Here is a 25,749-nt window from a genome sequence, read left to right as displayed (position 1 = left end):
AACAATAATGATAGTTAATGGTCTTATGCTTTACTAGACACTTCAAAGTAGCATAGATAGGAATACATTGAAAAGGAACAAGATTTCCAATTTCAGGATGAAATGGCTACAACAAATGGAATTGAATCTCTTCACCTCCTAATCCTTTCTACCTGTCAGAGAGAAGGGGAACCAAAAGGAGTAGGCAACTAGAGGGAAAACAGGGCTCTTCCTGTGCAGCAGTTTAGGGAAGAAGATAAATAAAAGGGGCTTTACAGGATCAGGAGATCATTATATACTTCAACAACAATACTATATGATGATCAATTCTGATGGGAAAGGCCATTTTCAACAATGAGATGAACCAAATCAGTTCTAATAGAGCAGTAATGACTACTACATAGAATTCCCAATCCCTCTAATTTTGTCTACCTGCATTTTGGATTTCCTTCACAGGCCAATTGTATACTATTTCAAAGTCCTATTCTTTTTTTTACAGCAAAACAACTGTTTGGACATGTATACATATATTGTATTTAATTTATACTTTAACATATTTAACATGAATTGGTCAACCTGCTATCTGGGGGGGGGGGGAAGAAGTGGAAAAATTAGAACAAAAGTTTGGCAATTTGTCAATGTTGTAAAATTACCCATGCATATATATGGTAAATAAAAACTATTAAAAAATTTTTAAAAAATAAAAGGGGCTTTAACTTTCAGGGATCCTTATATATTGTGAGTAGCCTTCATTTCTAGTTGAGCTTGATTCCACCATTTTGGGCAACTCTCAAAAGTAAGATGTAAGAGATGTTAAATTGCATTTTAGAGGGTTCCTAACCACAGTCCCATTACTAGTGAAATTTGCTAGTCACTGTAATCTTCATTATTCTGTACAGGTTTTATATTTATTTATCTTTATATATTCATTTTCCTTCTGAAGGGCAGGAACTTAAATTTTGGTTTGCTTTCCTCTGCACCAGCACATAGTAGCTGCTAAATAAAAGTTTGTTGAATAGAATTGAAAGGGCACATCAGAGATTGTCTGGCAGTACATAAAAATATTACATAAATTACCTTCAAAATGAGTGAAGCTTACACATATAAGGGAATGTCATGGTTCATTCCTTCTACAAGGGGTAGAGTTTGGGTGGAAAGTAGGGAGAGCAATGGAAGGAAGATTTTACTTGTTTAATGTTTTTAACAACAATTAATCATGAAGATCCAGAAATGTATTTGGGTACTAATTTAGTAAATAATGTCTAATATTTTTCATACTGTACACAAATTTAGCAGAGCTTTAAATGACATTTAGGAATTTTCTTCTCTTCATTATATCTGCACTTGCAAGGAAGTATGTAAAACCTGGATGGGGGGGGCTGATTTTTTTTTTTTTTTTAAGAAACAACCTTTTTTAACTTCAAATGCAAGGGTTAGGCTGCATAAACTATCTCAATTTGGACAAAGAAGAAAAAGAGCATACTTTTTTTAAACAAAAATTCTCATAATTTACTATGTTAAAAAAAATCCTGCTTCCTATTACTTTCAAACTCTGAAATCTAAACTAAATGAAAGAAATCAAGTTAAAAAAATATTTGACTTCTCCATCTCCACTTTGTATTCCAGCAACTCAGTATACTTTTGCCTGGATGATTCCTAGGAGGTTAATACTTTTCTATCCTGAAAAGTGTTATTGTGGTTGGGAATTATTATTGTATTATTTGAACTATATTATTTGGAAAATATTATATTATTGGTTATATTAATGGAAAAATAAGGTAGTTAAAAATTTAGCATGCAGAAAATCAGACCTCTGAAAAAAGTTCTATTTCCGATGGAATTTTCTGAATGGTAGCATACAGTACTTTCTGGATCCTTTTTGGGCATGTTTACAGACTAACTATAAAAGTAAATAAATAAAAGGGAAAATAAACCCATTTTTCATCTCTCCTAAGCAGTGAGCAGAATATTAATCCTTAGATTTTCATTTTATAATGGTTTCAGACTAGGTACTGAAAAAAGTCCAAGTTTGGTATTAATGCATGAGAGCAGCTTAGTCAATAAAAGAAATGAGTTTTCTAAATGGATTCTTGGTTGTAATTGTGGATGTTTAGAGCAGAAGAAATAGAATAAATCTTCCAGTCTGTGTACATTTAGTTAGTGCCATTAGTAAATTTAATGGGTTTTACCAGAAAAGGGTAGATTGAAGGTAAATTTAGGAACAGCCACCCAGGCTTACTGTCTGTATATTAACTTATTTAATTACTAAGATTTATTTAGTGTCTTTCCTCTGTAGAACTCAAAATGCTATACAAGAATTTTCTGTGAGTATAGCAATAGTTAATCATTTAGGTAATGTTTGTTGATCTCCCTATATATACTCTTTGGTTAAAGGGACATGCTAACTTACCAAAGTGTTGTATTAAGACCCTGCTTTCAAGGGTTAGCCAGTATAGTTGGAAAAATGAGACATATAACACCTGAAAACATAATCCACAATTTTGTATTATCATTTATTTTGCTGTTGAAGACCTGCTGCAGAAATTATTTTAATCTATTCCCTTCCTTCTTTTTTATGAGAGAAACAAGCCCAAAGAGGTTAAAAATGACTTTGCCAAGGTCATATAGGTTATAAAAACAAAATAGACCTAAAGATTAAACCTGATTTCTATAAATTTTTGTCTATATCAGCTTGCCTCAAAATCTTGAAAGAGTTCATGTATGATGTTAGCCAACAATCAGTCTATAATAAAAAGACCAACCTAGCCAAATATTGGATGACCTACCACCCAGAAGTAGACCTCTCCCCTCCCTTCCAGTTAAATGTTCTGTACATCTCAAATTACACTTCTCCAAAATTGAACTAGTTATCTTTTCCCTTAAGCCCATTCTTTTTTTTTTTTTTTTTTTTTCAGTTTTCCTATTCTGTCAATGATACCACCATCTTTCTAGTCACCAAAGTTCTTGCCTTTGGTAACAAAATTTTTCTTTGCTGGGATCTTAAGTAATTGTGACTTCAGTATCCAAAGAAGCAGGGGCCAAGCCACATCTCTGGTTGCTTCTGAAATAATGGCTGCAAGAGCTGTGATGGAAGCAAGTCCCATAGTCTGGGAGGGGTGCCACCATTCCAGAGAAGCTTTTGCACTTACCTCTTAGTGGCAGTTGGTTAACAGTTGGTATGCTGGTGATGAGGAAAATGAGTCCCCTTTTCTATGATAAATATACCCCACATTGGTGGCAGTGAAGAAAGTCTAATGGTCTTGAGAACATTACTGTTCCCAAAACTCTTAGAGCCAGAGTCCTGGGATGTTTCTTTCTAGATATGAAAAAAAGATAATGTTTAAGGTGGTGATTAAGGTAATTTGACTTTGGCACAGATTGCCTTCTGTCTCTCTCCTGGGATATCCTGTTGCTTCAGTTAGGCAGACTTGCCTAGTTAGTGCCTTCTGTGAAAAAATTTACTTTGTGTTTTGTTTGTATATAAAAGGCAAAATGTCTAGTCTTACCATTGATACATACTGTCTGTATTCAATGGGCAAGTTGCTTAACCTCTCAATGCTTCGAACAGTTTCTTTGGTGGAGGAAGTTTTTCTCGCCTGACAGTTCTTTGTGGTGACAAAAATCACACGTCCAGTCAATTTCCTTATATTTTACATATATTTATATGTGTATATCTTGTCTCTGTAGAATATAAGCTTCGTGAGGATAAGAATTGTGTCTTTTTCACTTTTACATCTCTGATACATAGTAAGTGCTTAATAAATGCTTGTTACCTGGATTGATAACTATCCTAAAAATGGGTGCTTTGCATAAGCAGAGGGACTTGGTACAGAAGTTTTAGTGCTACTTTGGAGGTGGGGAGGGAAAAGGTCAAAAAGAATAGGGCAGCAGTGGTATTTTAAAATTTAAAAAGATTACAGTACTACTTTTATGTGTTTACATTTACATTAAGAAAAACTCAGCTCACTGTAGTGTGGCTTGGCTTTGAATATCAACAGATTATTCCCTTATTAGATAGTAAGACTCTTGAGGACTGGATCTTTGTTAATTTTTCCTATAGTTTAACATGATCTCTTGCACATAGAAGGCACTTTTAAAGGGTTTATTGAATGAATCAGATACATTTTAAAAAGTCATACCTGAGAATATTAGTGTCTATTGATATGTATGTGCCAAAAAATAAAACAAACAAACCTAATAATTTTTGCCTCCACAAGTTTACTTTGAAATATTTAGTATTACTTTATCACATTTATTTCATCTCTTTGGAAGGTATAGAATTTCAACAAGAACTCATAACTAATTCAATTTCTTCTGAATCCATATGTTTGAAATTGTTTTCCATTTTATGAAAATCTTTTTAATATATCATTGTTGGGAGAACATGTAAACACTTGTCATAAACTTTGTTTCTAAGCACCAAGAAAATATATAAGACAAAACTTCTTGGAAATATATGGCAGCACAACAAACATGAGAGTACCAAGCAAAGAGACCTGAAGTCATAGACTTTTGAAACACATTTCTGATCCTTACTAGATGTATGATATCTGGCAAGTCAATTAACCTCTGTGTGACTCAATCAATTTTCTAAGATTTATATCCTTAAATCAAAGATGGCAGGTTTTCACATCTGAACATTTGTATTTGACAAAAAGATCCTTTTGAGTTGCTATGTATCTCATTGATTTTTGTTGTTCCATTATTTTGGTTGTTTATGATTCTTTGTGACTCTGTATTAGATTTTCTTGGCACAGATACTGGTAGTTTACCATTTCCTTCTAAAGCTCATTTTACAGATGAGGAAACTGAGGCAAACAGGGTTAAGTGACTTGCCCAGGATTCATGCTTAGTGAGTATCTGCAGTCAAATTTGAACTCAGGACTTCCTGAATCCAGGTTTGGTGCTCTATCCACTGAGTTGTCCAGCTGTCCCATTTCAGTGATATCATAATGATAAGATAAAGTGACATGACACAATTTTTAAAACATTTTGAGTATAGGGTTACCAAAGTGAAGATATGTTTTGGAGACTGATATAATTTTGAGTAGTTGAAATTGATTTCCTGTTACACAATTTAATATGATAGACTAAGTTTTATGATACTGATTCTCTTTTTGTCAGCTTAAAAATAGGGAGTAAACAAGCATATCAGTAACAAGATATACAGCAATGAATGACCTGGATAACTCCATAGACAAATTCAATCTAAAAATTATTTTAGCCAATAGTCTTCATCTCCTCCTTCATCGAGCTATCAAATTCATTTTGCTAAAAGGTAGCTTGATCAGAAGATTTGTATTTTACTTTTTTCCTCCCTTGGACAGGAAGACTGTTGAGCAGTGAACTTGCATATAGCACATACTTAACAAATGTTTGTTGAATGAAACTAGACAAAAAGCTAGAATCATGAAGGAGAAGAAATGAAGGCTATGTAGAGAATTCCTAGTCAAATGGAATCATTTGCCTCTGAGCCTCAGATTCCCCTTCTATAAAGTTGGGATTATACTACCTACTTCACAGGATTATTGTAAGGTTATACAAAAGCTTGTATGGGAAGTGTTTAGCAAATTTTAAAACACTGTATACTGTTATTACCCTTACTAATTATTACAACTACTGTCACAACTACTATTCTTCTTTCCTCAAAGTAAAGAATAATGGTAGAATTTAAGGTATTAATGAAGGAAGAGTGGGGGAATATGTATTGTTCTCTTGTGACCTTTGAACAACAATAATTATTTGACTTTTTCTACCTACTTTATAAGTTCAATCCTGACTACAGTCAATCAGCCAATAATTATGTATTAAGTGTATGCCAAGTGCAAGACAGTCTTCGTATAACAATTCATGGAAGATGTATTGCAATAAATTTTCTATCTTTCTAAGTTCTCCCTTCCCCGGTATCATGCAGTATTGGACACCTGGTAGAAACTAAAAAAATTCTTACTATTAGATTAATAAATTGAAATTTGAGACCTTTAAACAAATAGTTCAGAAAAAAATCCACTTTTCTCTCCTACCCTCTCCTCTTGCTATGGGTAAGATAAAAAAGAGAACTGGAAAGAAAGAAAGTGACAAAGAAAAAGAGAAACAAGAGAAGAAGGGAACACATTTTTATAACCATTGAGACAACTTGGTTGCCTTACTCTAAGGGCACTGAGCACCATGGACAAGGATAACAGACTTCAATTTATACAAATCCTCATCTTTCATAAGTCATCCCAAGAATTCTCATATCAGCATAAGTAAGGTCCCAGCCTTTTCCTGAGTTAGGCCTAAATGTAATTTCAGCCCACAAATTAAATAAGAAGAAACATGTTTGACAGTTTGTCAAATCAAATGCTTTGGAAACTTCTACAGAATTTCTAGGCTATTTAACATGAATGGCTGTTTTAAATTTGTATATTGACTATCACATTAAGGATTATGACTTTCAAATATATTCTCAGGAAATACAAAAGATTCTTGTTTTCTCCAAGCAAGAAATGGCCCAGAAAACATTTTTGAAAGCCAGAAAAATAGTTACTGAGAAGTTTTGTCTCCATTTTGGCAAATCTGGAGTAGTGTGACAGGAGAGTCATCTTGTGCCATAGAATACTTGAATTATTGCCTTTGAATTCCCAAACATCTCTTCCCTCAGACTCTGTTGTTATGACAGTCTTAAATCTTCTAACAAATAAGATATACATTTTCACTTGTGTTGGAAAGGATTTTAACGGATAATTCAACAGAATTTGGTCTATATCCCTGAAAACCATTTCTCAGGATTCTCCTCCCCCCCAGTTAAAAAAAAATCAAGAGATAATATTTGGGTCTATTTAAAACCTGATTTTGAGGGTATAAATTAATCATTGAAAATTAGCATTAATAGTTAGAAGAAATTAAATCTGGACTTAAATTATACCATGACCTAAAATTTTAAGTAAAAATTAGAAGTGCCATCAATTCACTGTATTCTTCCAAATCAAATGTTGTCATTGTGATTGGAGAAAATAACATGGTAAGAATAAATTGATTTTGGAAAAAACAAAGAATCTTTTTAGAATACTGATAAACAAATTAAAACATGGATATTACTTTCAAAATTGCTTTTTTTCCCCCTTGCAAATTCAACTGATTAGAAAAATGCATTTTCTTGCTTACCAAATCCCTATTTTCTTTTTTTATTAATTTTTTTTCGTAATAGTATTTTGTTTTTCCACTTACATATAAAGATAGTTTTTAACATTAATTTTTGTAAGATGTTGAATTCTAAAATTCCCCCCTCCTTCCCTTACCTCTTTTCTTCCTAAGAGCAAGCAAAATGATATAGGTTATACATTTTAAGCATATTTCTATACCACTTATGTTGTGTAAGAAAAATCATAATAAAAGGGAGAAAAGCACAAGAAAGAAAAAGCAAACAAAAAGGTAAAAAATAATATGCTTCGATCTGCATTCAGTCTTTGTAGTTCTCCCTCTGGATAAGAATGGTATTTTCCATCCCAAACCTATTAGAATTTTCTTGGATCACTACATTGATGAAAAGAGTTAAGTCTATCACATATTCTTGCTGTTACTGTGTATAATATTCTCATTCTGCTCACTTCATATAGCATCAGTTCATGTAAGTCTAAGGCTTTTCTGAAATCTGTCACTCATAATTTATTATAGATCAAGAATATTTTATTATATTCACATCCCACAATTTATTCAGCCATTCCCCAATTGATGGATAGTGGATGTCCACTTTCCAATTTTTTCCATTACTACAAAAAGAACTGTTATATATTTTTTTGCACATGTGGATTCTTTTCACTCTTTTATGATCTCTTTGGGATACAGACTCAATCGTGACACTGCTGGATCACTAATCCCAATTCTTCATCCTCCTTGGAGGACAAGTACCTCAATTAGTACATCACATTCTCAGTAATTATACTGAAGGGTAAAAAAATTAATTCTCTATCTTAGTGAGATGACTGTGATAAGAGAATTAATATCCAAGACAGGAAAGAGACTCTCAAGGGTGAGTGTCCTATGGTGTTTAATTTCTTTTGCTCTAGTAATATTATTTTCATAAAATTTTATGTTTAACAATTTATAAAGAAGAATAGGAGAAGCAAGATAACTACTTAAATGTCTAAATATTAGAGAACAGTAGGAAAATAGTGTTTATTTGATAGATTTTTTCAATAAATGTGATTGATATATTTTATAAAACTGAAAAAATACCTCACCAACTGCCCCTACCTCTTTAAGAATGATGTTTTCAGAGTTCTTACATCCTCAAAAAGTTATTATTATTATTATTTTTTTTTACAAAATAGTTCCTGAGTTGTGCTTAGGGGATAACATTAATGGTAGTGTCTTTAACCTTGCTGAACTATATCATTAAGTGCCTGTTTTATAGAAGATGAAAATAGATGAAAGAAAAAACAGATTGAAAAGCTTGTTACAATCTAGATCTGGAAGAGAATTCTGAGACCATTTAGGCCATCCCCTTTATTTTATACAATTAAAGTGATATAAATGTTCAAAGTAAATATGTGGGCAATTTTATATTAATATGAAACTAATGAAAGAATTCTTGATTTGAGGATGTTGGAACACTTTAAGCTTTCTTCATGGAGAACAGAGGCTACTGGGAGGAAAACCTAGAAGAATGAACAAATTAAGTTATGACAACTAATCATAACCTGAATTCTTCATAAATCCAGTCTAATTGTATAGAGTTTTAAAATGTTGTTTATGGGCTTTTTGCTAGCATTTTATTAAAAACTTTTGTGTGCATATTTATAAAAAATATTGGACTATAGTTTTCTTTTCTCCTTTGTCTTTCAGGCTTATTTATCAAAATTCTATTTCTGGCATAGAAAGGATCCTTTATTTTCTCATTTTAAACAGTTGATCTTGTAGCATTAGTAAAGATACAGCTTATAAAATAAGCCCACACAAATTATTGCCATTTCATTGTTAACAATGAAGCCCATTAGCATGCGATAAAAAGATAAATTCCATTTAAAATAACTATGGAGGAGCAGCTAGTTGGTGTAGTGAATAGAGCACCAGCCTTGAAGTCAGGAGGACCTGAGTTCAAATATGACCTCAGACACTTAAAACTTCCTGGCTGTGTGGCCCTAGGCAAGTCACTGTAACCCCCATTGCCTCAGCAAAAAAAAAAAAAAAAAAAAAAAAAACACACACACACACAAAAACCCAACACCTAAATAAAATAAAATAACTGTGGAGAATAATTTCAGGATTTACCTGCTAAGATAAAGCCAGGAACTACATGCAACAATTACAAAACACTTTTCACATAAATAAATTTAGATTTAAACAATTGGAAAATTATCAAGTGTTCATAGGTAATCTGAACTAATATAATAAAAATGACAATTCTACCTAAATTAATCTACTTATTCAGTACTATACCAATCAAATTCCCAGGAAATTGCTTTATAAAACTAGAAAAAGTGATAACAAAATTCATCTGGAAGAACAAAAGGTCAAGAATTTTAAGGGAAATAATGAAAAATGCAAAAGAAGGTGGCCTAGCTGTATCAGAACTAAAACTATATTATAAAGCAACAGTCATCAAAACCATTTGGTACTGCCTAAGAAATAGAGGAGTGGGTCAGTGAAATAGGTTAGGTTCACAAAACATAATAGTCAAAGACTATAGTAATCTAGTGTTTGATAAATTCAAAGACTCTAGCTTCTGGAATAAGAACTCACTATTTGACAAAAATTGCTAGGAAGATTGGAAAATAGTATGGCAGAAATTAGGCATTGACCAACACCTGACACACTATACCAAGATAAGGTTGAAATAGGTTCATGATTTAGATAAAAAGGGAAACACTATAAGCAGATTAGGAGAACAAGGGACAGCTTACCTATCAAATATGTGGAGAAGGGAGGAATGTATAGCCAAAGAAGAACTAGAGAATGTTATAAAATGCAAAATAGATAATTTTGATTATGTTAAATTAAAAAGATTTTGTACAAACAAAACCAAGGCAGTCAAGATCAGAAGGGAAGCAGAAAATGGGGGAAATTTTTTTTTTGCATCCAGTGTTTCTGATAAAGTCCTCATTTCTAAAATATACAGAAAATTTACTCATATTTATAAGGATACAAGTCATTCCCCAATTGACAAATGGTCAAGGAAGATGAATAGATAATTTTAAGATGAAAAAAAAAAGCCATTTCTAAAAGCATTTGAAAAATGCTCTAAATCATTGATTAAAAAAATGCAAATTAAGACAACTCTGAGGTACCACTTCATAACTCTCAGATTAGCTAAGATAACAGGAAAAGGTAAAAAATAAGATAAATGTCATGTAAAGATAAATGTTGTAGGGAATATAAGAAAATCGAGACATTAATCCATTGTTGGAGTTGTGAACTGATCCAACTGTCCTGGAGAACAGTTTGGAAATATGCCTAAAGGGCTATCAGATCATGTAGTGTCTGTACTGAGTCTGTTTCCTGGAGAGATCATAAAAAAGGGAAAAAGACCCACAAAGCTAAAAGTGTTTGCAGCAGTCTTTTTGTAGTAGCAAGGAATTAGAAATTGAGTGGTTGCCTATTAGGTAAGGAATGGCTTAATACATTACAGTATATTAATGTAATGAAATATTATTGTACTATAAGAAATGATGAGCAGGATTGATTTCAGAAAGACCTGAAAAGACTTAAATGAACTGATGCTGAATGAAGTGGGCAGAACCAGGAGAACATGTGATGATTAACTGTGATGGGCTTGGCTCTTTTCAACAATGAGACTTGTAATGGAAAGAGCCATCCACATTGAGGCAGACAACTATGGAGATTGAATGTGGATCAAAGCATATTGTTTTCATCTTTTTATGCTGTTGTTGGTTGCTTGTTTTTTTTTCCTTTGCAGCATGACAAATATGGAAGTGTTTCTATACCCATATATATGTATGTATTCTTCTCTCTTTGAACCAATTCTGATGAAAGTGAGGTTCATCCTGGTGTGCTATTGCACCTATTTCCCCTCTACTGTAAAAAGCTGTTTTATTGTATACAACTTTTATGTGAAAGTTTTCTCCATTTTACTTCTCCCAGTATATCCCTCATTCTTACCTTTTCATTTTTTTTTCAACATCCCAATATAATGAATTCATACTGATGTTCTCTGTCTATGTAGATTGCTTTTAATTTTCATGATAAAGTTTTTAGGAATACATGTGTTATCATCTCTTAGAAAAATGTAAACAGTTTAATTTATTAAGTCTCTTGGGCTTTCTCTTTTATGTTTTGAGTCTTATTGCTTGAATGTCAGAATTTCTATTTAGCTCTAATCTTTTCATAAAGAGTCCTTTAAAGTCTTCTATTTCATTAAATATCAACTTTCACTTTTGAAGAATTATACTTAAGTTTGGTTGAGTGGACTGTTCTTCCAGGAATTCTTTTTAGGCTTATATAAGTCCAATTAACATTTTTCTTTGTTGTGTGGTTTTTCATATTGTTGTCTTTTGAGTTTGTATCTTGGTCTTTCCTCCCACTGAAGTGGCTTCTGTGATCAAGTTCATTGTTGTTGTTTGTTCATTTTTCCAGCCTGTTTCTTGATTTTAAACTTTATGTGAAAGTTGGACTCTTATTCATCTTAGGTTGGTAAGCTTCAGTCCCAAGCTTTAGGGGGTTTTGTGCAGCTGTTTTCAGAGCTAGTTATGGAAATCTGCAAGTTTTCAATGCTTCCAAGGTGGAATGATCTGTGAAGAGATGTAATCACTGCTCTCTTGGTCAGCAATTTGGTTTTTATCTAGGAATTTTACCTGTTCCTCTTCAGCCTCAAATACTAGTGCTCCTCTTGGTCCTGGAACTATGACCAGGATCCATGCTTCCCTTTAGCTGAAAATGCCAGTACTCCTCTCTGTCTTGGAACTGTGACTGGGTCTCTGCTTCCTCTCAGCTAATCACCAATACTCCCCTGTGCTCCGGAACTCTAACTCAGGACTATGTATGGGCAATAAAATTGCCAACCACCAGCAGCTCCATTCACTACCAACAAAGAGTTTTCTATAAACTCTTTTTGACCAGTTGTCCAACCTCCTTATTGTCTCTGGGCTGAGAGGCCCCAGAAACTACTGTTGCTCCTGCTATCCCTGCTGCCTTCAAGACCTGTTGTTGGTGCTGTCATTGTGTGTTCTCTGGGTTAGCACCTACCTTGGTGTTATAAATCTCAATGGCCTTCCGAGTTGTCTTAGGCTAGGAAAAAAAAAAATATCACTCTTACCTTTTTTTGGATCTGTTCTAAAATTTAACTTGAATTATTTTAAAATAAGTTGGAAGAGTTTGCCTGATTGCTATCTCTAATCTGCTATCTTGGCTCTACCCCATTCTTATTTTCTTAGTCTCTTCTTGGACTTTAAGAATTGTTGAATTTTTAAATACTGCTTTTTCTATTTAAAAAAAAAATTTACTTTGCATAACCAATTAATATATAAATTTCCCCCTGTGGACTGATTTTGGTTGCATCCCACAAGTTTTGTTATGTTGTCTCATTATCATAATTATCTTTGATGAAATTATCTGTTATTCCTATGATGTTTTCATTGAACTACCAGTTTTTAAATTTCAAATTATTTGGTTGCTATTTTAAGACTGAATATTTTTTTCAATATTCCTTTCTGATTACAGAGAAAAGGGGGGTTGGATATATGTAATATTTCTGCTTTTCTTTTTATGTTTTGTGCCCTACTATAATGGTCAATTTTTGTAAAGGTTGCATTGCAGCTGAAAAATATAAATATATACAGATACATATATATGTACACATAAATATACATATATGCATGTATATATGCCTTACAATTTCTATACAGTGATTTCCTGAGATCCATCAGATCTCAAATTTTGTAAAATTCCTTTCTTATCTTTTTGTTAAATTTAAGGTCCCAAATGGATGCAAAAGAATCCCAACCATTATAATTGCTTTCTCTTTCTCAATGTAATTTGCAAGTTTTCCTTTAAGTTCTTAGATGATATGTCATTTTTTGTATATGTATTAAATATTGGTATTGTTTTATTATTCATGGTACCTAGCATAACATAGTTCCTCTTTTTATCTTTCTCTTTTTTACTCATTTCAGTTTTTACTGTTGCCTTGTCTGAGATCGTAATTGATATCCCTGCTTTTTTGAGTTATTAAGCATAATGATTTCTATTCTATCCCTTCATTTTAACTCTTTGCTGTGAATCTTTGTTTCATCTGTTTCTTGTAAACAATGTGTTGCCACATTCTGATTTTTAATCCATTTTGTTATACTCTTCCATGAATTCATCCCAGTTACTTTTGCAGATGTGATTATTTGCATATTTTCACATCATATGCTCTTTTTTTTTTTACCCTCTCTCCTTTACAAAAAATAATAAAGAAGAAGAAGTAGGTGGTGAAAGAAGAATGTGATCAAGGCTCTTGTGCTCTAATCAAAACAAAGTCCTATTTTCATCTTACCCAGAATCAGATTAACCCTTTCTTTTCTCTTCCTCCTTTCCTTACTTTATTTCTTTTTATTTTTTTCCTTTTCCTCTTTTACCTTCTGCCATGGTATGAAACTTTTAAAAAAATTCTTCCCTCCCCAGTTCTACCCTTTACTTTTCAAATCTTCCATTGACCTCTGCCTGGCCTATCTTTTCCCTGCTGAGTTTATTTCCATACCAAAATCTTGGGAATATAAATGTGATCTCAGCTTACCATTGACCAATTATGCTATTCTTTTTCCATTTTATGTTGCACATATAAAAACTTCATCATATAGCCATTTATAGCTATATATCTATATAGCTCAAATATATTTTACATTTTTAGATTTCTAACTCCTTTGTTCACATTCTGTTACGATCACCTTTAATATTTTCATCAGGAATTCTTGAACATTTTCTGTTCCACAAAAGATGCATGTCTCCCCTTGTAGAATGTTACTCTTATTTATAGGCCTGTATCTTTTGCTTTTTAGAATATTGTATTCCAAAATTTACCCTCTTTTATAATAGTAACTGGCAAGATTTTCATGATCCTGATTGTGGTTCCTTGGTACTTGCATTCTTTCTGGATACTTAAAAGTATATTTTCCCTTTGATCTACAAGCTCTGAATATTGACTATGATATTCCAAAGAGTTTTCAGTTGGGAGGGTTTTTTTAAGAAGATGGGTGATAGGTTCTTTCCAGGTTCTTTATCCTCTGGTTCTGAGTACAAGCATTACATATACTTTTTACACTGTATTTCATCAGCATTTTCTTTTGGTTTTGTTTTGAGGAATCTGATGGTTTTTAAATCCTTTATTCCTTGACCAGTTTTTATCTTCACTATCTTTTTTGATAGCACATATTTTTACATTTTCATCTATTTCTCTAAGTTTTTTATTTTGTTATGACATTTCTTATTTTTTCATAAAGTTGTTGACTTCTATTTGTTCCATTTCAGTCTTCAGAAAGTTCATTGTTATGTAAGATGTATTATTTTTTTTTCCTAAGCCACTTAATCTGTTTTCCATTTCTTTTTTTCCAGAACACTTATTTCACTTATATTTCCATTAATTATATTTTGATTCATTTCTTTCAGACAATCTTGAGGTCCTTATGGGCTAAATTTTTCTGCCTTTAGTTGTTGTATTCTAGACTTATGTCATGGGAATCTTTAGAACCTTAATATTTCTTTATAGTGATCACTGCATTCTTCTACTTACTTACATCTCTAGCCCTCAGTACTGACATTTCTCCCAATAATAAGAAGGTAATTTGAAGTGACCTCCAAGGTCTTACAGTTTATGATTCTAGGATTATGTTTAGCTATTTAACCTCCGTACCTTATGCAACTCTATTAGAATGAGGATTCTCTTTTCTCTAGCAATAAAAATCAATTTTTCCTAACAGCAGAGCTATCCTTGAGACTTGAGTTGTGCCTGCCTTCTTGAACACAACTTCTTGGTCACCTCAGGGCATAAAAAGTTAAATCCCCTCTAACTTGGAGAATTTCTGAGGATCACAAGAGTCACCATACCCTAGCCTGCTGAGTAGATAGTTTTCCATACAAAATTAGACTTGAGAGGATAGTATGTCCAGAGAAGCTAAGTACAACTATATCTTTGTTGCATTAGGAACAAGGAACATATCCTTTGACTATGTTAAAGCAGACTACCATCCCCCCATTTACTAACTATTCAGTGACTTGTAAGTGCCTTGTTTTGTCCCAATATTGAATCTGAACAGGATGCCTGCCTGTAATAGCAACTTCATAGGATTATATGATTTGGTAGAGGGATTTCTCATTTTCAAAATTATTCAATCTGGTTAAATTATACATCCTTTATCTATTCTATCTTCTTGGAGGCCCTCAGCTACCCTTAATTTTGGAATTATACATCTCAGTGAATTCTGTAAATATATTGAGTTGTTTTTAAAAGTAACATTCTATATTGAACAAATGGAAGATACTTAGTAGTAAATACTCATATATTAATAATTGAAAGTTTGATCCCTTAAGCAAATATATCAGATAAAGTCTTCACTACTTCTCCATCCTAATCTAGCCTTTAACCATTCTTAAAAATAAGAAAATAGAAAATTGAATATATGAGACTCAAGGGAAACAAAGGGAAGCAGAGGAAAAGAGAATAGGGTTGGGGATCATTTTGGTATGTATGCTTGGATCAATATAGATACCTACACTTCAGAGAGATCAAACCCTCATATATTCATTTCACAAAGGCAGATGTGTTCGACACACACACACGACACACACACACACACACACACACACACACACACTCCTCTTCTTACAAGGCTTCCCTAAATCCTCTCGAAATCTACATGAGTTCCTTTTGGTTTTCTTTCTTGTACTTTTTGGCTAAATATGTTCTCCAAACAGCATGCCAATGTACACAAATAATTTTGTTCACAGGTATTTTAAAATGCCCTTACTTTATTTTGATAGGTCAATACCAGATGTATCAATACCATTAATGGATATCATTGCAGCACTTGGACTATCCTAGCTGTCATCGATCATTCTCATTACACAACCAACTTACCTCCTTTTTCTACCGCACACGTCCTTGATGATGTCTTTTTCTCCACTTCTGTTGTTCAAGTCATTGTTGTCTTATACCCACCATGCATCTTTCCTTTACCCTTTGTATGACCTGCAGTTTTGATTCTTTCAAAATTCTGGTGTTCTGGAATTCTGAGCCACATAACATCCCTTAGAGAATATTGGTATTAAAAATGTACTTTGTGTGCTACTGGATTTGTATCCCAAAGAGATCTTAAAGAAGGGAAAGGGACCTGTATGTGCAAGAATGTTTGTGGCAGCCCTCTTTGTGGGGGCCAGAAACTGGAAACTACATGGATGCCCATCAATTGGAGAATGGCTGAATAAATTGTGGTATATGAATATTTTGGAATATTATTGTTCTGTAAGAAATGACCTGCAGGGTGATTTCAGAAAGGCCTGGAGAGACTTACATGAACTGATGCTAAGTGAAATGAGCAGGACCAGGAGATCATTATATACTTCAACAACAATACTGTATGAGGATCAATTCTGATGGACGTGGCCCTCTCCAACTATGAGATGAACCAAATCAGTTCCAATAAAGCAGTAATGAACTGAACAACCTACACCCCGTGAAAGAACTCTGGGAGATGACTATGGGCCACTACATAGAATTCCCAATCCCTCTAATTTTGTCTGCCTGCATTTTGGATTTCCTTCACAGTCTAATTGTACACTATTTCAAAGTCCGATTCTTTTTGCTCAGCAAAACAACTGTTTGGTCACATATACATATATTGTATTTAATTTATACAATTATAAATTATAAATATTTAACATGTCTTGGTCGACCGCCATCTGGAAGGGGGGAAGGAGGGGAAAAATTGGAACAAAGGGTTTGGCAATTGTCAGTGTTGTAAAATTACCCATGTATATATCTGGTAAATAAAAACTATTAAAAAAAATGTACTTTGTGGCAAGGAGCTGTTTGGGATCATTGAAGGTATTGCACAGTATCTCAGATACAGCCTAACACATTCTTTTTCTCTCTAATTCTAGGCCCAGCTCACTATGCATTAAAAATACCAATGTTTGAAAATAGTTTAGTTCTAGCCCATTTTCATAGCAATTATATTTCGTTGTTTACTATCTTTGAAACAAAGTCAGCTGTCACTTCTCTTTCTTCCTTCTACAATTAGAAGATGTTGAAAACTCAAGATTAAGGACACAAATTTCCTGATAAGTTTTGTTCAATAAACAAATATTGCGTTTATTGATAATACTGTTGAGAAGAGGTGTGTGATTACACTTTGTTTGACTCCTCCTCTGGAATTTTCTAGGCTGCCAGCAGGGGACAAGCCTTCTTTTTTGCTTTGTTTATATTCATTCCTGATTCTTGACCAAGATGGGAAGTGGAATAAAGTAGCCTTACTGTTCTCAGGGTCTAAAAGGATCCTCCCATCTCCTGGTGCTACTAGGGAGCTAGTGCTTATTAGATGTTTGTTAAACTCTTATATTTAGGGTTAATGACTGCAAAATAATTGTGACTATTTCATAGCTAAATTCTGCAATGTCAGCTAAGGAGGACAATTGCAAGAGAATTGGTCTCTTTGGGAAATTTAAGTTTTCTCATAAAAATATCAGATCAATAAACTAATATTAAGGATGAAATATTTTGTTATCTAGAAGAAAATGAAACATTGTTGAACATGATCCTATGAGTTCAGGATTTATAAAGCGGAATAGTTTCTGTATATACCCCTAATTGACTTTGTAGGGAAAGTGTCATTGAATTAGACAATGATAACTTAGAATTATGGCAAAATTAGTTTGAAGAATATAAAACAGACACAAAATTAGAAAGTGAACATTGAAAACAAGAAAAGAAAAACAAAGTTGGAAATAAGTAAGGAAAATAAGATAGAACATACAAAAAGGTCAAACAAATGTATTTCAAAATGGCTGTTTGATACCTTTCAACTGTTTAGAGCAATAATATTTATCAGAGCATGAAATTTAGAATCAAAATTCCTGGATTCAATCAGCTATGCAAATTACTGCCTTTATAAACTTGACCAAGTCACTTCACTTCCAAAAGGGATATTAATACTGACTTAATGAAGGTTCAAGATCTAATTCTAATGTAAAATTATAGGCAAGTCATCTAAACTTAAAGCCTCAATTCCCTCATCTGAAAGAGATATAATATTAGGCAGTACTGCTTCATAGGCCTGTTGTAAGAAAGTTTTGCAAACTGGAAAGCACTATATAAATGTATGTTATTATTAAAAGTATGGGATTTATAAAAGGCATAGCACCAGCCCCCAGCTCTCCAAAATCCCCTTTTCCTAGGCTGATTCTGGCCCACTCAGCCTGATGGAGGTTGAGGTCCCTTTAAGAAATGTCCCCCACCCATGGCTGACCTATGATTTATTTCCTGGTCACCTGGCTGTCCCAGCTCCCATCGCATCTGAGCTAATTTGGGGTACCGCCCACAAGTCCCTTTAGGTATAAAAGAGCCAAAGTGGAGCTCTCTCTTTCCAGGAGCCCTTCCCCCCAAACATGGTATCCTTCCGGCCATGTAAGGGTTCTTGCCCCCACAGCGACTACCTCTGGCCCTGGCGTCTTTCTAACTGAGCTTTACTTCCAAATTACTACAATTAACCTTTTTATCAATCTAGGTTTTCTGGCCTGTAAATTCATTTACAGGGGACACTGTGCTGTCGTGGGATTATCTTTGCGCCGACCCAAAAGGGGGTTCCCCCTTCTCTAACTCTCAACAAACCCAGTGTATATATATGCTTTGACAGGTTTAAGTGGTTCCCGGTAGAAGGCCAGAACTCTGGAGAAGTATACTTGAAACAAGGATACTTACAACAAGGTGTTAACTAGTGGAATTAGTGAGCTGATGGTTCCCTAGTTCACACATATTCAGTGTGCTATAATGATGTAATTGTAATAGGGTATTTAAGGGCTGAGAGGACTGGAAATGAGACATTCCATCTTTGACCATCCTCCTGGTGGCTCTCCTGCCTGCTGCAGTCCTTCACTAAGATCAAGGCAGGTCCTGAGATCCTCCAGGGAGGTAATCCCGACACTACATTTTGGCGCCCAAACAGGGACCTCCAGAAGGAGGTTCATTTCCCTAGAGGTGGTGGCTACATGATTAACATGCTGCTTACAACTTATTCTCAGGGTAACCCTGGTATAAGAAGATACACTCCTGTTAGCCACTAATGTGACTTTTGAGTAACTATCAGGATGTTTCTCATGTACACAAGTCAATCACAATAATACTATTAATTCTTACACAGAAGAGATTTTTAAAAATGGCAAAAATAAGTATTCTCAGAATATTTATTATTTAGCATATAACTAAAGGAATTTTTTTTTTAAATCACACAATTATACCCACAAGCTTAGGTCACATTCTCTCACTGATACCTATAATATCCATGGAAATAGATATACAAACTTACAGAAACCTAACACTTGAGGTATGTGAAGAGGAAAACCCATATGCCTGGAGCATCTCAAAATTCTAGACTGCATGGATAGATGTGGGTGTCTCTTTAGAAAAGAGTCTATACTACGTGTCTATGGTTGGGTGAGAATGCCCTTTTTCTAAGCCTCCATTCCTGCTAGAAGAAGCCAGCTACCTTCATATTGTTGAAGGAAGGTTCAACTTTTGACTAACGGTAGCCTTAAGCCTAAAGTCTACAGAGCTTCCCAGGTCTTCTCTTCTTGGTTAAGTGCTAATATAGTATTATAATATTATTTTAGTAAGAAGTAAACATCCTGTATTTGCAAAGCTACTCAAGTTGCTCTGATAGAAATTAAGGAGTTTTCTTTTTTGTAGCCACAGAAAGCAATTAAGGGCAACATTGGCAAATATGTGAGGGTCTTCAAGCTGTGGAAGATACTAGAGAACAAGACAGTCTTTTCTCTAGCCATCTCTTCACATAGGGCAAAGAATTTTCCTTTCCTTAATTTCTTTTGTTTCAGTCAGCAGAGTCCTCCCCCAATCATCATCACCTGCAAAAAACTTTGTCAGTTGGTTTCAACTCTGGCAGCTCTTCAGTTCCATAAACTTCTTTCTTCCCTTCTCTAGCCTCTAAATGCTGGCTTTTGCCAGCACATTTTCTTATTGGCCTCTCTTGTCAGCTTCTCCCATCCTTTTCCTTCATTCAGTTTTCTTATTTACTGGTTCCTGTTCTTCCAAGTGATGAGCCATCTCTAATTCAGATTGAGAAATCTACAATATGCATTTCTATCAGAGAAGGGGACAGATAGTTAATGTAAAAGTTTCCTCCTAGTCTCCAAATATTTCTTTGATTCATTCTAACCCTAACACTTACCAGCAATATCTTTCAGAATCCAGAAAACAGTCATTTTGAAAATAATTGCTGAGAAAGAATAAACTTCTTGCCATTGTTACCATCACTCAGTACCTTTCCTTCTGAAGAGTTGCTCTTTCTCAGTTCATCTCAGAACTTTTATCTGAGGAGCCATTTTTCTCTTGGGTTTTCTCAGCACAGCATGTGTTTTTTCTCATGCTTCTTTTCTCAGTTTCACACAAAATGTCCTTTTCCTTTCCTGTTACCAAATAAAATATCCATACAAGAAAGGCTCAGTGCCTTACATAAGTACTTAGATTTTTAAAATTGACTAAGACACCAGCAGTGGGCTGTGTAGGCTGCATAGTCGAACAGTCTGTGTATTTTTCCCACAGAGACTTTCACTGTTCATTTTAATTCCCAAAAGACATTGCATCAAATTTAAATGTTTAATGAATCAACAAACAGTTCAGACCAGTGGTTCCCTGTTTTTCATAAGTAATTAAGACTATATTTATAATGTAGCCCTTTTTTTGATATCATAGTGATACCAACAATATTATTACTCAACATCTGTAGTATTCTTAATGGATTTTATAAAATATGTGCATATACATATTTACATATAATGTGTTTTGAAAGGACAAGACAAGTCCAGCTTTGAAATTGTCATGTTAATTGTTCTTTTTTTGCTGAGTCTGAATGTAACAATCTTAGGATATTAAGATTGTAAACTGCTAGATTAATGCTAAGAGGTATTAGCTCTTTGCTAGCCCATTGCATTAATGGCTCCATAAGTTCAATCAGAGACACTGCCTCTAGTGTCTTTGGGTAATGGTATTTAGTAGATCTCAAATGGATTGCTGAGAAAGATGAAATATAATCTTGTGTATTATCTTTAAGTTGAAAAAACTGGTAACAAAATTATTTTCTTTCTGATATCTATGTTATTAACCTTTGTGTAGTCATCTTATAATATAGATGCAACTACAGATTGGCATCCTTGGGAAAGTAGAAAGTATTTTGCCTTTGGGACATCTAGGAAGGGTGCCCTAGGAATAGGGCAGAAAAAAATGTTCTTTTAAAAATCATTCAATCACATGATAATGTTAGGATACACTGTGAAGACAGCCAGTAAGAAAAATTGCAGCATGTAGCCTAAACTTGTTTTATTTTGTTTTTTGTTTTTTTGTTTTTTTTTTTACAGAATTTGGAAAAAGTTTGCGTGGAATTCAACCACAAGGAGTTGTTTGAGTTCTATAACAAGGTCTGTATTTTTTAAAAGGACTTTTGATATATGGCATTTTAAGTTTCCTACACTTTATAAATTTGTGTTTTTAAGTACTTGATTATGAAGTGGTGTATTCTCAACTTCCCTTGTAAACACCTTATGTTTCACAGTGGGAAATGTTGCCTAAATGAATAAAATCTGACAAAAGCAGGAAAAAAGATGGAAGTGGTTTTAATTAAAGCAGTGGGATTGTTAGTCCACATGTAAAGCATTAACTAAAGAGACATGTATTCATAGTTCTTCTGATCTCTTATATATAGGTAATGTTGAAATAGTCTCATTTCAGTGCTGAAGATGGAGGAGTGATATAGGAAGCAAGAGGAAGATTCAGCTTTGAACATAATGTTCTTTAAAAATACTGATTTTAAAATCTAGCAAAAAATAATGCCTCCCTAACCCCACTTTTAAACCTTGCTATTATGCAGTAATTATTTACCAGAAAAACAGTTGAATACATCAAAAATAGTAACATTTAGTCAATATTTTAAAAATCGAGTAAAGTTGTAGCACTGAATTCTAAGATCTTTCATAAAAACAAAATCTATTTATGAGTGGTGTGTTTTTTAAATTGCTTTGTGAATAGATTTCATATGCATGGTTTTTTACATAGTTTTTTGTATTCTATTTGCATGTTTCTAAACATGAATTTTTTACCCCCTCTTCTTTTTCTCCTTTTTCTTATAAATAGCTAGAGACCATGCAAGCACAGCTGGATTCCCTTATGTGATGTTTTTGAAGACTGGTTTTTCCATCGCACTCCTGCCACCTCATTATTTTGTATTGAAGATATATTGCTAACCTGTGTTTTCTGAAGGACTCAATGACTTTCTTCCTGTAAAATTATACGGCTTATCTCCTCTTAGACCAGTAACATTAGCCAAAGAAGGTTATTGTTAAGAGTACTGCGGTCCGAATTGACTTTCTCTTGTTTTTTTTTTTTTTTTTTTGTTTTTGTTTTTTTTTTGAGCCAATAACTATTGTTAAGAAGACTTTTATTAAAAAGAAAATAAAAGCTAATACATTATTGTTTTACTCTTCTGTTGTTTTGATTATCTAAATTACTTACTTTCACATGCTAGATGACATCTTACATATCGCAGTGGCCCCAAAGATTACACTTATAATGTGGATATTGGCAAAATATAAAACTTAAGTAGTCAGAGGAGCATTAATATAGAAAAGGAAACAACCACATATACAAGTATTGATGTTATCATAATCCTTGAACATAATAACAAATATATGTAGTTGAAAAATAGTTGGGAAAAAAAAATTGGCATTTTGTATCCTGAGTGGTAGTCTCACATTATTTAATTTTAGGTACTATCAGATTTGGGGATTTGATTGCTTGTTTGGGGTTTGTTTTTTTTTTGTCAGATATAATGTTCTACTCTTTATTCATTCTTACCATCCTTACACATGTTCAGGTACTGTGCTAAGTACCAGAGATACAAAGAAAGGCAAAAGATAATTTCTGCTCTCAAAGATTTCACTATCTAATAGACTGTGTCTTTATATTACAAATTGATATTTAATGATAGGTAACATATATATTGCTAAGAAAATTAACCTATACATAGCTTATTAATTGGCTTATGTATTGGTAATTAATTTATATAATATTAGCATTTGAATAGCCATCAATGAGTATTTCTACAATAGGTGTTTTTTTTGTTAGTTTAGTCAATGTAAATTTTTTTATCATTAGAACTAATAAACTGAAGTTTGTCAGAACCTAATTTGTCTCAGTTGTCTGCAAGATGAACAAATAAATGAATGAATGAAAAATTATTTACTTAGCACTGTGCTTAGTTTCAGCAGCATTATATTCAAGTTGTATCCTGGAACAGGAGAACATAGTAAGTTCTAAAATCAGATGTTGAAGTGGAAATCACTGAGGTCAAAATTACTCTTGAAAATTACCTAAATCATTGATAAACTGCATTGCAATATATTTAAACAATATAGCTGGGAAGGGACCACATCTTAAAAACAAAACAAAACAATACAAAAAAAAAAAACAAAAAACATGTCAGGTAATCTGTAGATCTGAGGTTGTTGATATGGAAATAATTGGATGTAAATCTTATTTTTCACAAAACCCAAATAAGTTATTGATTAGAACAGCTGTAGGAATCTAGGACTTTTTTTCAAACTAAAGATAAAAACAAAGAGTCTTTCTAGGTAGATAAATTGATGTTTAATGTTGGGGGAGGGGGAAGAGGTGGGGAATACTCTTCAGGATGATCTCACAGTCCCATAACTATTTCTTTATCATGATAAGGTTAAAAAAAATTGCTAGAAAGGTAAAGGGAACATAGCAGGTCCCTTCTAGCTGGTAAGGAATGGCAATGAGGCTGCTAAACTTGACCCTCTAATTAGCTGCATCAACCTATCTGTGTGTATGATGACGAGGAAATTCTAAACTCACACACAATGCCTGGAGATGCTCACACTATGAACAGCACAAGGGAACTGAGGCTTACTGAGATTAACAGTAGGTTAAAGTTTCCTATCTCCTATTCATTCTGCATAAAGTCAGTGAATAGAATGGTGTATTGAATGTCTGCACTATTTAAATGGACATTTTTAAGGCTTATTATGCATAATTGAACTCAGGTAAGTTAAAAGAATATACTTTATGATTCCATGGTACTTACAAATGAAGTGTCCAATCCAAACACAGATACAAATAGAAAGACATTTCAAATCTGATAAGATTTCTTTTCTTTCACATAAAAGACTTTGATTTCCAAAAGTTTCCTACAACTAACAATCAAAGCCATGGACATTTATGCATTATTTTTTATATGAACTTTATAATTGTGAGCAGTGATTTTAAATGTCCCTAAATACAGGGAACCTAATTTTATAGATGCTTTTTCAAATTATTTATAGAAAGAAAACATAGATTGATTAACTTTTAGTTTAATGTTTTAAAAGTTGTAACATTTATAGCAGAGGCAATTTGGTTTAATGGAACTACTCTCAGTCAGGATGACCTTGATCTAAGTAACAATTCTGACACCTACTAACTCTGTTACCATGGCCAAATCACTTTACCTTTCAGGACCACCAGATAGCTCTCTAGGACAATGAACAGAGCAGGTAACAGTGTCCTTTTGGAAAAGAGACTCCACCAATGAAATCATAAGTCCAATTAAAATGGAAAGCATTTATAGAGCATTGCTAAAGTATGAAAAAGAGTTTGCTTTTCATTATTTCTCTGTGAAATTATAGGCATGCATTCATACAGAATGAACTACAGAAACCATCTAATCCAACCCATTCCTATGTAAGAATCCCCTCTATGAGATTCACTAAAAGGGGTTATCCAGATTTCTGTTGCCTGGTTCTTAGAAAAAAGTTATTACCTCCCAAGTTAGCAACCCAGTCTACCATCTGATGCTGCAATGGTTATTAAAGCTTTTTTTCTCCTCTTTTTACGGTAAGCAGAAATTTACCCCCTGCAGCACTACTCCTAATTCAGTCTAATTATTTTTTATATTAACAAAAACTTCCCACTGTGAGATTTAGGCTGCGTACTGACGCTGATTTGAGGGTACTTACAGTATCCAAATAGGATGGTCAAATTTTGTGTAAGATAGAGACTGCCACATTAACTCCTTACTTAGATTTTTAAAAAGGAAATACATATCAATCACAATTGATGTCTTTTAGTTTTATTGTTGCTATTGTTAATAATAAAAACTAGTATTTGCATAGTGTTTTTAAGTTTTTGAAGCACTTTGCGTGTCATCTCTTTTTATCCTCACAACAATCCTGGGAAGTAAATATTCTTTTTATTCTCATTTTACAGATGAGGAAACTGAGACAAAACTAAATGAATTTTCCAGGGTCATATAGCTAGCAAATGTTGGAGGTCACATTTGACTTCAGGGACCTGACTTCAGGTCCAGTGCTCTGTCCACTGTATCATGTAGTTGCCTCTATATATAGATATAATAATAATTTATAGACCTATATTACAATAATTATCACATATATAATAATTTTACAATATTGTGATCATTATACAGTAATCATGTAATATCTAATAATTTTATCATTTTGCTAAGTGCTTTATTATTGTCATATCCCTTGTTCACAACAATCTTATGAAGTAGA

At 33.4% G+C, this 25,749-nt stretch overlaps 1 protein-coding gene across 2 annotated transcripts in view; it reads left to right on the top strand.

Annotated features, from left to right (window-relative positions):
* The window catches only part of COMMD10 (COMM domain containing 10), a 225,938-nt gene extending 203,296 nt beyond the window's left edge, over positions 1-22,642 (top strand). For both annotated transcript variants that reach the window (XM_074281547.1, XM_074281545.1), the window contains 2 exons: positions 21,538-21,597; positions 22,310-22,642. In XM_074281547.1, coding sequence (XP_074137648.1) covers positions 21,538-21,597; positions 22,310-22,348 — 99 coding nt within the window. In that variant the 3' untranslated portion in view covers positions 22,349-22,642. The remainder of the gene's footprint in view (positions 1-21,537; positions 21,598-22,309) is intronic.
* Positions 22,643-25,749: the final 3,107 nt, after the last annotated feature.

Source organism: Sminthopsis crassicaudata, chromosome 1 (assembly GCF_048593235.1).
Source record: "Sminthopsis crassicaudata isolate SCR6 chromosome 1, ASM4859323v1, whole genome shotgun sequence".
NCBI lineage: Eukaryota > Metazoa > Chordata > Mammalia > Dasyuromorphia > Dasyuridae > Sminthopsis > Sminthopsis crassicaudata.
This window is presented reverse-complemented; position numbering and strand designations above follow the sequence as displayed.